Source organism: Ostrea edulis, chromosome 2 (genome assembly GCF_947568905.1).
Source record: "Ostrea edulis chromosome 2, xbOstEdul1.1, whole genome shotgun sequence".
NCBI lineage: Eukaryota > Metazoa > Mollusca > Bivalvia > Ostreida > Ostreidae > Ostrea > Ostrea edulis.
In genome coordinates this window covers 60970821-60985345 of record NC_079165.1, presented here as the reverse complement: position 1 = coordinate 60985345, position 14525 = coordinate 60970821, and the positions used below count along the sequence as shown (strand labels likewise).

Sequence of the window (14525 nt, the reverse complement as noted above, 5' to 3'; positions counted from 1 at the left end):
TGTTTAATCAAAATAGTTCTATACTATATATTTATGATTTTACAGTTTCTGTTTTATCCAGTATGTCATCAATTTTTATACCTCTATATACTTGTATTTCAGTTTTATGATACAAGTAGTTGAGGCTTGGAACTATTCAAATGCTTTTTAAAGAGGCATGGACACCATTTGAGCTGAAAAACTTTCAAATTTCGTTTTTCCATTTTTTATGTTTACAATGATTAATTAAGGTATTTCTAATAGTTAACCAAAATTTGAACATCAGTTGCTGAGGTACATGTGAATTACAGCACTCACAATACTTTGTTATGTAAACAAAGCTCATGCCATGTTTTTGTTTACATATAGATGGCTTGATAAAAAATATAATGTTTAAAACAAAATAAGATGTGACACACACTAAAAACTGTTTCAATTGTGTTCAGAATTAACCTGTAAATTGAAAAAAAAAATCTGCTTTAAGGTAGTGATTGCATGGGTCATTGAAAATTAATGAATCTATGAATTTTTTTCAATTACATGTTTTGTAGTTGACAGTATCTGTAACTCATTATGAAAGTATCATATATGGTTTTCACGGAAATTGTGACGCTACGGTTGTCATAGTAACCCCTCTTGTCGACTTTCTGTATTAAATGGAACAGGTATTTCAGATGGTGTTTGAAAATGATACAAAAGGGGTAAGTGATACCAATTATATATCAAATTGAAGTTAAAGCCTTAAATAATATATAATTTGTATCAATATGTCCATTTATTTTCATATGAAGTAGAAGCAGGGCTGCTAATAAATGACCAATGAATTTTGTTTATTTTTGAATATGTTTTAACATATATGTTAGTAGGAATTTTTCCTGAAAGTACCAATATTGGTTTTCAGGTTTACTATGGCGCTATGATCACTATAGTTACCCTCTCCTTACATAAATGCTACAGGTGATAATTACAATAAATATGCATCTTACATGCATTTATTTTAACTCATATTAAAACTATAAAAATGTTTTGATGTTTATTACTGAATTTATTCCACATAGAATGATAGTACTGTTGCTTTAGAGATGTTTTTATTACTTTCTGTTTGAAATTACTTGTATATTCATGCTCTGGAAGTGTATGTTAAAAATGCGGGAAATATATCCCATCCGATGTACACTGTGCATTGTGACGTCGATACCTGCAATGTGTCCAGGTAGCGCAGAGGTAGCGCTCTTGCTTCTCACCATTGCGACCCGAGTTCGATCCCTGTGATCGGCAGTAGTTGTATGTGAGAGGGTATACCGGTGGTCGCCCGCTCGGACACCTGGGTTCCTCCGGGTACTCCGGTTTCCTCCCACATACATGACCCCCTAGCACAAACATCTGTGCATCAAAGGACCCCATTGGAAATAAGCTTTCATGGGTTATCCTTGGTATTTATGTATGTTTATACCGAATAAATTTGGGGGGGGGGGTCTTTATTATTTTTTCTTCTTCTTTTAAACCAAGCAATTATCAAACAACAACAAAACTTTCTTATTTTTTATATTATAAGAAATAACTGAACTAATTGAGAAAAAGATATAAACAGCAAGTGCTGCTTTTCAGAATACATACTTTTTGATTTCTCTTAACATCCACGTTACATAGTAGCATTTTAGATTTATGTGCTAACACTATATACATGTTACGAAATTCATAGCATTATATATTATGATTTTAATAGGCCTAGTAATTTGTGAATTAAATTTACGTGTAGTAATACTGAAAATTAATGGGTGGGTGGGGGGAGGGGGGTATATGTATCGGAGACTTAGGGCCTATACTGACTATTATTTAAAAGATAATTAAAACAACTGATCAGATACTTAAAAGATGGAAAGAGCACTTTGAAGAGGTGTTGAATATTGAAAACCAGTGTAATGAGGATGAAGGTGTCAATCAGATCAACATCAGCAACATTGAAACCATCGAGGAAATCAACACTGGCCCTTTTACAGAGGAGGAAGTGAGGCATGCAATAAAGAAGTTGAAAAATGGTAAAGCAGCGGGTGTAGACAACATAAATGGAGAAATGTTAAAAGCTGGAGGTGAGATAACATCCAAGAAACTGCTACGTATGTTTGAGAATGTAAGGAAAACCATCAGTATGCCACACGATTGGAAGAAATCGATGATTGCTAAAATACCAAAATCAGGTGATCTTACAAGGTGTAACAACACTAGAGGAATATCACTGCTCTCCATACCAGGGAAAGTCTTCTGCAGAGTTCTTACAGAGAGTTAAGAAAGGAGTAGAAGAAAAGTTGAGAAATGAACAGGCAGCATACAGGAAAGGACATGGAACATCTAAACAGATTTTTGTACTGCGTAACATCGTAGAACAGCTAGTGCATCGAATGGCAGTCATCCTTGTACATTAACTTTGTTGACTTCCATAGAGCTTTCGATAGCCTAGACAGGGAGAAGCTTTGGCAGATCCTGAAGTCATATGGAATTCCAAATCTTTTTATTGAGATGATTAAAGAGATGTACAATGGTAGTAGTAGCTGTGTCATCAACAATGGACAGTCATCAGAATGGTTTTCAGTCAAAACTGGAGTCAGACAGGGATGTGTGATGTCAGGCTTCCTTTTTATAATTGCTGTGGACTGGGTTATGAAGAATACCACCAACGGAAAGAGAACAGGCATCAGATGGAAGTTTATCAACCAGCTAGAAGACCTTGATTATGCTGATGATATTGCCCCCTTATCTAGTAAGCACCAGCACATGCAGGAAAAGACCGAAAGACTGTGTAAACATGCTGAAAGTATTGGTCTCCGGATCAACACGAACAAGACCAAGGTGTTGAGAATCAACAACAAGGAAACCAATCCTATCACAATCCAGGGAAGAAACGTTGAGGATGTGGACACTTTCACATACCTTGGTGCTGTTGTCAACAAGACAGGAGGGACAACAGAAGACATCAAGCACAGACTGAGTTTAGCCAAGAATGCATTTGCAATGCTTAATCCTCTTTGGAAGTCCACCAAATACAGCAGAGCAACAAAGATCAGAGTATTTAACAGCAATGTGATGTCTGTGCTACTTTATGGAGCAGAAATGTGGAAACTGAATGAAAGTGATGTCACCAGATTGGAAACTTTTCAGAGAAAATGTCTACGAAGGGTACGCCGCATCTTCTGCCCCATGAAAGTCAGTAACGATGAACTATACTGTAGGACAAGGACATGCCCAGTAGGTGAAATTGTTAAATGCCGAAGATGGAGATGGATAGGACATACTCTGAGGAAACCACATGACAACAACTCCAGAGTAGCCCTGACATGGGCCCCAGAGGGTAAGAGAAAGAGAGGTCGCCCCAAAACAACATGGCGAAGAAGTGCAGAGGCAGAACGCGAACAACTAGGATGGCAAACATGGAGCGAAGCAGTTACAGTAGCAAATGACAGAGTGAGATGGCGGAAGATGCTGTCAAGCCTTATGAGCCGACCATGGCTCGAAGAGGATAGATAGGTAGGTAGTAGTTTGTGAATTAAATTTATGTGTTGTAACACTGAAAATTAATGGGGTGGGGGTGGGGTATATGTATCGGAGACTTAGGGCCTAATGACTATTATTTAAAAGATAATTAAAACAAGGGATTTTTCATTTGTATTGAATTTTAATTGTATATTTCTAAACATATTTTCACTTTACCCTGTGTCTGGTTATATATAGCTGACAAGTCTTTGTTTCCATTGTCTGTCATTATTATTGATGCTTAAGCGCTTGACGTATTCCGGAATCGAAAATGAAAATAGTCTCTTTTTAGATACTACACGAATAAACCATGTGATGCCTTGCAATCACTACCTTAAATGAAACTTTTTCGAGTATATTTAACCAATGAAGATGAAAACATGACATGAGCTTTGTTTACATAACAAGGAATTGTGAGCTCTGTATCTCTCATGTAACTTGACAACTGACATTCAAATTTTGCTGACCATTACAAACACTTTAGTTAAGCATTGTAAACATTAACAAGAGGCCCACAGGCCTTATCGGTCACCTGAGTACTAGTGAAAAAGTATCACTACAGCCAACGGCTATGAAATCTAGAGAAAAAAAAATTCCTGTTCTGAATATCTAAGCTAAATTCTAATGTTCAGCAGATGTGTAAAATTACCATTTTTTGTACATCCTTTTCTGCTATTCCTAAGTATCTGGGTTCCAAATTACCGCTCGCCCAGTCGCATTGGCGACTAAATTTTGCTTGTGGGCACCCAAAATTTTCGTTCTCGTCGCCCACTTGGCGACCGTAATTGTCCGATCAACATTTTTCTTTCCGACCGATCCGAGTCCTATTATAATTGAAGTTCAATTTCCGGTTTAGGTTTTGCCACTTGGCGAGACTTTCATGATTCCTGGGGTATCAAACCTTCCAAAATGTATTTAAACCAGAAGTTGAACAACGCAAGGGTTACTTCAAACGAAAAGAAAGCGTCTGCTTTTAACCAAAGTGGAAAGAAGGGGAGAATATGGCTCGATGACGGCAAAAAGGGGATGACGTGCTGTGTGTACAAAACATGACACGAAAGGTCCAATCGTTGTGACAGCTTTCCCAAGTTATAAACTTGACAGCATCGTAAAACTGAGAAATTTTGAAATAACATAAAAAGTCTGAAGAAACGTGTGTTAAAGTCAGACGCCGCGAAGATCATAAAGTTGCTAGGTTGACAAATTGAGAGTGGAAATGAGAGAGGTATTTGAAAGAATTACGGAGAAGGAAACATAATTTAAATATTTATATTTTAATTTTTTAAATAAATTGCAATGTGACCTGATGTTTCTTTTTTCTTGTAAAAAAAACCATGTTATTCAATTTCATAATATGTGTGGGCTACTAAAATTTCATGTGGGCTAACAGGATTTCTTATTCAGGGGCCCACTTGGCCCCTAAGGTATTCAGTCGAAGTTGGAACCCTGCTAAGTATGCATTTAGATTTTATACAGTATCAGCAAACTTACAGATAAATACTGTACACTAAGTTTGGCCCCACCCTGGGGTCAGAACCCCTACCCCAGGGATCATCAAATTTACAATTTTGGTAGAGGACTACCTGCTCTTTCTAAATATCCATTTAGCTTCAATTCAGTATATGAAGGGAGGGATCTTTATCGTGTCACACCTGCTGTGACACAGGACCTTGGTTTTTGCGGTCTCATCCGAAGGAGTGCCCCATTTAGTTGCCTCGTATGACAAGCAAGGGGGTACTGAGGACCTATTCTAACCCAGATCCCCATGGGACTAATAACACTAAAGAAGATGTTATTTAAATGTTTTACACATAAACACTATATACCAAGTTTGGCCCCGCCCTGGGGTCAAAACCCCTACACCGGGGATCATGAAAGTTACAATTTTGGTAGAGGCCTTCCTGCTCTACAAAACTATGAACTTATAGTTTTTCTTACACGTGTGCGGTTGTAGAGAAGAAATTTTTTGAAAATTAGTTAATATTGGGCAGTTTTCCCCCGCACCTAAGGCCCCAGGGGTGCTGGAGTCCTGAAATTTACAATTTATGTCCCCTTGTCCCAAAGATGCTTCATGCCAAATATGAACAGAATTGGACTGGTAGTTATCAAAAAGAAGTTAAAAATGTTCAATTGTTAACGCACGTCGCACGACGACAGACGACAACCAATTGCAATAGGTCACTTTACTCAGGTGACCTAAAAATGGAAAAATAAATTTTTTTCTTTCAACTACAAGGAGGAGACCTGTCCTCCTGTAGTACTGCCATGGGGGTTGTGAATGGACTGTATTCTACGTGAGGCGTTACCCCCTAATGGCAGTATTCAGAAATATATATGAATATTTATTTTCCATTCTGTATACATCTATGTGTTTTGCCTATCGATATTATAATGTATATGTCCATCAATATATAACTTTTTCTTTGAACAAAAAAAAACCCAACAAAAAACTTGAAGACTGATAATCTATAATATGCATGACAGTTCGAATTTTCTTATGAATATATGTATCAAATGATATTTCAGAACAATCAATTTGCTATTATTGTACGTACATGTATATTCTTTCATATTGTTGTTGTTGTGTGATAATAAAATATTATCAAATTGAAGGGGGAAAAAAAAAAAAAAGAATTTGAAAATATTCAGCTCAAATCATGTACATCATACCCCTTTAAAGTTCCATTTTGAATTTTAAGACAAGACTTTGTAATTTAGGTGCAATTTTAGAAACTGACATTACTCCTAATATGTTCTTTTAAACTCTCAAATTCTATATTTAATATGATTTTTTCCTACTTTTCCATATATCGAGTGCAAAAAGGTCTTTATTTACATTTCCATTACTAGTAATAAACTTTTTATATCTGTATTATTAGAAGACATGATTATATGTCTCTATTTTATGTAATGATTGATTTGTGTTGCTTATAATGTTGTGTTGTCACCAACACGAAAATCAAGTTTACGAATAAATCTCGAGTAAATTTTAAGTGCAAAGGGTCAAGTTTAAAACACTGTAGCTCAATAACAAGCACTATGACCCCAGTTTTTCTTTTTCATTTCCCATTTCTCCTTCATTGTAGAAATCAAAAGTACACTTTCCAAAAAATAGGCAATACTACAAAACTAAGGTGTGAACCTCTTTAACCTGAAAAGTTTTCCACATAGCAGATATAAGTATGATCCCTACTGAACATATATTCATGCAATATTTTCTGTTTAAAACCTTACCAATGGTACATCTTCTAATTTCATAGGTTTCTTCGATTCTAAAGGCAAACTAAAAACACTGTTTTGGCCCTGTAAAATGAGAGGGTATATTTAATTAATTTTCATCATTACTCCTAAAAATGACAAATATATAGAAAGCACAAGAGTGTTTTGACTACCATAACAATCAGTAGGTTAATCAATAAGTGCATGTATCTTGTCTCTCTCTCTCTCTTTTTTTTAAATTTTTTTTTTCTTTTTTTTTTTTTACCAATTAGCTAATTACATCATCAAGAATATCACCAGCATTTTCAACAAAATGAAAATTTTATGAGCATTTTTGTTCTCACTGCAAGCTGCATTGTTATGGCGTCATTATCATTAGCTGCTATTTGATCATTCTGATCAATAATTAGTACATGTATTTCATCAAAGCATATCCAAGAGTGATAAGTATCAGACTGAGGCGAGATCACAGACAATCAATATGAAAGCTTTACTTTTTGTAACACCAAGTCTAAATTGTAGCTATCGGGTTTTTTTGTGTGTTTTTTTTCTTCTATTTTTGTGGAAATCCCTATAGGTTCCATTGGAAAAATTCATGATCTCTTCTGCAATTATCCAACAACTTCAAATGTGCTTCACAATAGATGAAATTGATTATTCAAATCCAAGAAATGAATATGTTTTATCCACTGACAAACTCAGCAATTCTCCATTCATTATTTCTTAACAGCTAATGCAGAATTTCTTTTTAGTTTCGATTCTACACAATTCACAATCAGCTTCCACTAATTTGGCCAAAACTTTTCATGAAAGATTTTTAAAAATATGATCAATGAAGGTAACTTGATGATACACAAATGATCTTTCACTACTCTGATTCATATCTGAATCATGAAGAGGATGCTTAGTTTCACTTAGTTATAAAAGCATATTGGTACAGACTGAAACTATCAAATGAAAATTGTAGTGATCGAGCCCTGAAAAAAAAGTAGATGGATGCGAGAACATTATACCCACTATTCATTATCAGTATTGAAGCAATACTAGATTTGAGCCTTTACAGCTATAATTTCTACATACAACCAATACAACATAATTTCAAAAACATTTTCCTAATGGCTTTGGAAGCTGTCAGAGTATTTCTTCATTCTTGATATCATTGTAACAAACTTGATATTGCCATTTAGTTCCAAGACAAAGGGTTAAATCTAAGCACCACATACCAGACAGATTGCATGCATGAAATACTATTGTCCATTAATAACATTCAGATCCTGCTTCAGTTATATCTGGTATATACACATATTTGATCTTGTTTTACACTGAAAATTGATGGACAGAGGACAAAAAAATTATTATAGCAGAAGAATCTCACAAAAATCAATATATTTCCAAATAAACATTATCAAAGGGTACGCATCCAAACACAACTTTACAAGGATCAAATTCCTACTCGTACAATTTATTTGATAATTCTGACAGCCATAATATGTTTCACAATAAATGTGAAGTTTGATATAATACATGTAGCATATTATCATAAGTTATGACCAAAAGTATCTGACCTATCATTAACCAAATTACATTTCATCATGCAATAAAACAACAGACACAGAATTCCCTGGGACTTATGCATATAAAATCAAAAGATTTGTTAAAAAAAAAAAAAAAAAAAAAAACTAGATACAAAAATAGAGTATCATATTAATAGTGCTTTTGTATTCTTGAATCAGTTATGGAGAGAATTGAACTTGCATGATCTGTCCTAATGGGACTATAAATAACCTCCTCGTCAAGCTCATTAATATGTAAACATTATAGAATATTTACATTTCCAATATTTTTAGTATTTGATATCTTCACAAATTGTAATCATAGCCATTTCCTCATGAATGTGATGCAGTTGTGAACAATGTGCCTATGAATCTTGATAATTATAGTACATCTATTCTAACAAATGGGGATTCCAACAGAAATGAAAGTATATATAGACCTAAGTGTAAAATATTAAAAAAAAATCATTTTTGAAAATACATGAGGGTATAACCAGCAACGCTTTATGCTGGCATACTTTTCATGAATTAAGCGCTAACACACTTCATGAAGTATATGCCAGCATAAAGCGTTGCAGTTCATACCCTCAATTCATTTCTTAAAAAGATGATTCACTGCAAGATTTATCCTATTTGGACTGATATAGCTGCCTAGAGTGTTTAGAGAGTAGATAGTGGATGGTGGAAGATGTTTATGATTCTTTGACAGTTATGTATTTTGAACCCAAAAATGTTCCAACATCATAGTCCAATTTTCATGACCTTTCTAAAGACCAAGAAAATAAGCACCGCCTCCAAATTTACTGTCAATCAGGTGAAATTAAGCTTCAGATTGGATGCCAGAAATTGACTGGTATTTATAGTTACTATAGTCCTCATGTATACCTCATCCACCAAATCTGGCGATCGAGGTGTTCGTGCAATCTTTTGATGCTTACCGCGTAAACCACGAACAGCTTGATTAAAAAACAACTCCAGGTTTGATGGGAACAATTATATCAATTATAATGGATTATAGTAGGTTATGCTAAGGAATAGGTACGATCGGTAATCATGGATTGTTAAAACATAATTTACACTGACATCGATTTGTTGCTATAAACAGAAAGTATCAACTCTTCATGGAAACATTGTGTAATTGTATATAATTAATGTTTATAAAGTAAAAATTAACAAGAGGTACTGTGAGCAATGCTCACTAAGAATACCCACCACTTACCCCAATCTCCCAAAGGGTGTTGTTAATAGGTATAAATTACCTCTTTCCTGAGTGTAAAAATATGGTATGCCTTTGTAGAAGGAAATGGAAGATATAGTCCGAACACAAATCCATGGTATAAACCTATAATTTTGACCTTGAGATCAAAGGTAAAGGTCATGAATGTACATGACACATAGTCTCATGGTGATACATCCATGTCTTATGGTATGACTATGTCAAAACCCTATAATCAATTTTGACCTTGAGGTCAAAGTTCAAGGTCATATAGAGGTCATGAAGGTACCCAACACATCGTCTCATGGTGATACACTCATGTGTCAAATATGGTATGCCTATGTCAAAGAACAAAGAAGTCATGGCCCTGACACGAATCCATTGTAAAAACCTTTAATTTTGACCTTGAGGTCAAGGTCATATGGAGGTCATGAAGGTACCCGACACATTGTCTCATGGTGATACACTCATGTGTCAAATATGGTATGCCTATGTCAAAGAACAAAGAAGTCATGGCCCTGACACAAATCCATTGTAAAAACCTTTAATTTTGACCTTGAGGTCAAGGTCATATGGAGGTCATGAAGGTACCCGACACATCGTCTCATGGTGATACACTCATATGTTAAATATGGTATGCCTATGTCAAAGAACAAAAGTTATGGCCCGGACACGAATCCATTGTAAAAAACCTTTAATTTTGACCTTGAGGTCAAGGGTCAAGGTCATATGGAGGTCATGAAGGTACTTGACACATCGTCTCATGGTGATCCACCCGTGTGCCAAATATGGTATGCCTATGTCAAAGAAGTTATGGCCCCGACACGAATCTGCAGACAGACGGACAGACAGAGTGATTCCCCCCCCCCCCCCCCCTCCCCGAACTTCGTTTGGGGGGTATAATTATGAGTAAATATGTCATTGAAATCTTGTTTACACACAGTTGAAAATTTATGTGTTATTTCCCCTCGAAACATGGCGACAAAAGTACATATTAACTGTCAACTTAGGGGCAAGATCAAAAGATCGATGTCGGATAAATACATGTAGTTAGGGGGAGGGGGATAAATCTTCCATAAGTTTCTGTCATCCAACATCGATTACACTTCATTGGGAAAAGAAAAAAACAAGCGACTGTTAAAAATTACATAATAGTATTACATTTTAATAAACATTTAATAGCTTTAATGTACACTTTCATTTGTGAATAAACAATAGAAAAGGTATACAGAGTGTTATCTATAATCGTATGTTTTTACTTTTTAATCGATTAGTTTCAACATTTTTAAAGGGGGGTGGGGGGTCTTGGAGAAAACTGTGAATTTAGTTTTTTGTCAGACATTGAACTTTGATCTCATCCCTTATTGGAAGAGAAATTAGCCACTATGAGGACCCTTTCTTGTGTATGATGGTTGGAATTGGGATCCAGAGGAAGAACAATGTATGTTTGGCAGTCATACATTGTTGGATACCCATGGCTGATCAGGAAGGTATACACAAGCTAGCAGGGTTCCCTACGGGCTTCACACCTGCCTAAAATTAGCTTCATGCCACATGTATGGTAACTTACCTGAGATCGAAAACTGACCACTTAAAAACCTTGGTCTTTAACCTCAGAGTCAATAGGGTCCTCCTCATCTCATGGCAAGTCTGTGTGTGAATTTGGGGATTTCAAATGAAAAGGTAAATCACTAAAGGCCCAGAAACTGGTTTTTAATTTGAATATCCTGTTTGCATGACCTCTGACCCCAAAATATATAGGATTAATCCTTATCCCAAAGTAAGTCCCTGTTTGAAACATGGCTCAACATTAACATATGTATGTCTGTCCCTGACTTGTTAAGAATCTGTTGGACAGACTGCCAGTCAGTCTGATTTCTTCCTTTTGGAAAACCCAATTTGTCTGATCCTAAACACAAATTTTCCTCTCCTCTATTATGAGATATCAGGGGAACCTAATACGCCAGTTTTGAGATACGAACTCTTCTGTATAGGAGGTGCATTTAGTGGAACTTTGAATGCCTAAGTGGGACAGAGTGGATATACAGCCAACGAGGAAGACGATGAAATGTATTAAAAGCGGCTTCTCTTTAAATATGTAAATGTGGGAAATACTAAATACTATCGAAAGAAATGTTTTACCGAAGTGGAAACATACAAACAATTTCATATTTGTAAGAAATATCTTGGATATGGTACATATGACCAATGAGATAACGTGATAGGATAAGAATTCTATGTATTTAATTACTCCCTAAATACTTATCACTTACTTAGTTTGTGTATCAGTCGAATTTGGGTTATCAAACAGCGTATGAGAAACTTACTGAGTACATTCACTTATGCTGTGATGAATATCTGTCCCACTCCCGCGTGTAAACAAATTCTTTCACGCCTTGCAGTGTACGAGAGTTCTCCAAAGGGAAATAACTCGGACGTATCTCGAAACCAGCGTATTAGTAAATAAGATCTCACATACCTGTTACGATATTCTCTTAGACATATATTAAGTTAAAACATCTTGCTATCTTAATTGAATAACACAAATTAAATATGTTTCATAATTTCTGGAAAACTCTGGAAGTGGTAAATTTTCTGCAGACTGGTTGAAATTATACCCTATCAGTCCGGCTGGACTGGTGACATAAAAAGTTAGATTCAAGCCCTGTAAAGTATGATGACTCCAGAGGAAATTGCTTAAGGCTTGGAAACCAATTAATCCATCTACTGATGGATGAATGGTAAGACAGACAATCTGATCCTACAATCGAAAGGGACCACCCTCATCCCACAGTGAGTCTATATGTATGTAGTATGGTGACTTCAGATAAAAAGGGGAATCATTAAAGGCCAAGAAACCAAACAGCCTATGGATAGTAAGATACATGCTGTAGCAAACAATTGATTCCAGTATATGACCCCCCTCCACCAACTTAATATCTATCTTTTTCTTTTTATCAAGGGTAGGTAATTGATAAACAATGTGTGTTTGCAAACCTCTGTATGGCAGCAAAGTTGTTAATGGTCAAGGTTAAAGTTTTTCAAAAGTCAAACTGGTCACAAAATCAAAAACTTTGGTACCCAAGAAAGGTCTTAAGGAATACAAATGTGAAATATGAAAGCCTTAATAGCACTAACCAATCAAAATTTATGACCATGGTTAAAGTTTTTGCAGGCAGACAGAGGGCATACAGATAGACCAAAAACTGTCCCAAAATCTCCAAATACTGGGGCATAAAAATGGTAAGTACAAAAACATCACACTACTCATTTTTAACAATCAACTGAGGCCAATTTGATTAAAATCAGATCTTTGATCTGCTCTGGTAATATTATGTCGCTATCTGATTAAAATCATGCAGATCTTTGATCCACTCAAGTAAAATTATGTTGCTACACAAAGCTGATTCACAAATCACAATGATCTGTAAATCATTTTGTTATAATTAATCCACTTCTATAACAATATCTAAGTGTGTTGAAACAAACTTCATCATACACTGAATCCTGTAATCAAGACCTTACCAAAGTTATATCAAGACAACTATTCTAAATTCTGATTTTCTGACAGGAAGTGTTCATAATTTTTTCCAAACCCTCAAAATTGCTATGCCCTCAAAATTGCTAGATACCAATTTTTGTTAACATCATCCAAGCATCTTCTGAGATGAAATTGAAAACGTTCAAAAAGCCATTGGATGACAAACACTATATAATGAAAATAGGATACCCAAGTGACTTGGCGAACCTAATAGTGGAAAAATACCCAGGACATATAGGGCAATGGATACTGAATTGAAAAATGCAACAGCAACATGTCATATTAGTAGTATTTATGCTTTAGTTGGGTAAAAAAAATCAAATTTTAAACTATATCCATCTTCCAGAGTGACAAAACAAGTGTCATTATTTCTTTGACCACAATAAAAGGGTAAGAGTTCTTGCTTATTCACGCTCAATAACTACATTGTCAAAGCATTTGTTGCATGATATTATTTCCAGAGTATCTATTCTTTCTGCTGCAACAGAATTTATGACAAGCCTACGCCAAGATCGACATAAAACAAGTTTAGAACATCTCAGCTTCTTTAAGCTATTTCAGCCTGTCTGCAAGACAAACACTTGGTATGGTATTGATTCCTATGTTTGAACCTAAAAACCATTATCAATTGATCATCACAAGATGATTTGTCTTCAGCCAGAATTCTAGACGAGCATCAGAGTGATGAGATTCACAAGTAGTACCAGACTGCCCTGCTGGTAAACAACAGGATCTTGATCAAGAAGGTTGAAACAGAATATAAACAAATTTAAATATGCTATTTTTCTTTGCATCATTGAAAAATAACTACAGTTATAGAGCCAAAGTAATTCATACGCCATTAATCTGGACATTTCCACTTTTGGTAGATTTTGGGAGGAAACCAAATTTTTACCCGTTATTTTGCATCATTAATCTGGAAATTCCAGTTCTAGATCAGGACGGTCAGTATTTACGGCAAAATGTTATTTCGAGTTCAGGATTGGGGACAGTCAGTTTTTAAGACAAACCGTTAAAATGAAAGTCAATCTCGAACAATTTTAGCTGCTATAAATTGTAAAGAAAACATAAAATTGAAATCATTACCTGTGTCCTGTAATATTAGTATCTGCAATGCATGTAGTGCTGCATTACAGTAAACTAATCTGCAGCATACCGTAAATCTGGATATTTTTGTGTCGATTTATTTTTGCGAATTTGAGTAAAAAGCATATATATTTATTTTTGTGTGTCTTATATATTTTTGCGAATTTATGCTGGAGTTAAAAGTAAATCGACAAATAAATTCCATCGTACAAATTTATGTCATTAATTCAGTTCTGTCAACCCAGCAGACATTTGTTTATATACTGATAAAGACCCTTGCTAGGTGTGGGTGCATTGAAAACTAAATTACAAAATTTGATTATGTCTTTTTCTAGCTTTTAAAAGTAATGCCGAGCATGACAATATACCAAACTATCTACGGTATAGGATAGTCGATAAAACG

General features: G+C 35.2%; 1 protein-coding gene across 9 annotated transcripts in view; it reads right to left on the bottom strand.

Moving 5' to 3' along the window:
• LOC125681821 (cGMP-dependent 3',5'-cyclic phosphodiesterase-like) overlaps positions 1-14525 on the bottom strand; it is a 107589-nt gene that overhangs the window by 29301 nt on the left and 63763 nt on the right. For all 9 annotated transcript variants that reach the window (XM_056154671.1, XM_056154668.1, XM_056154667.1 and 6 more), the window contains one exon: positions 6742-6810. In XM_056154671.1, the coding sequence (XP_056010646.1) occupies positions 6742-6810 (69 nt within the window). The remainder of the gene's footprint in view (positions 1-6741; positions 6811-14525) is intronic.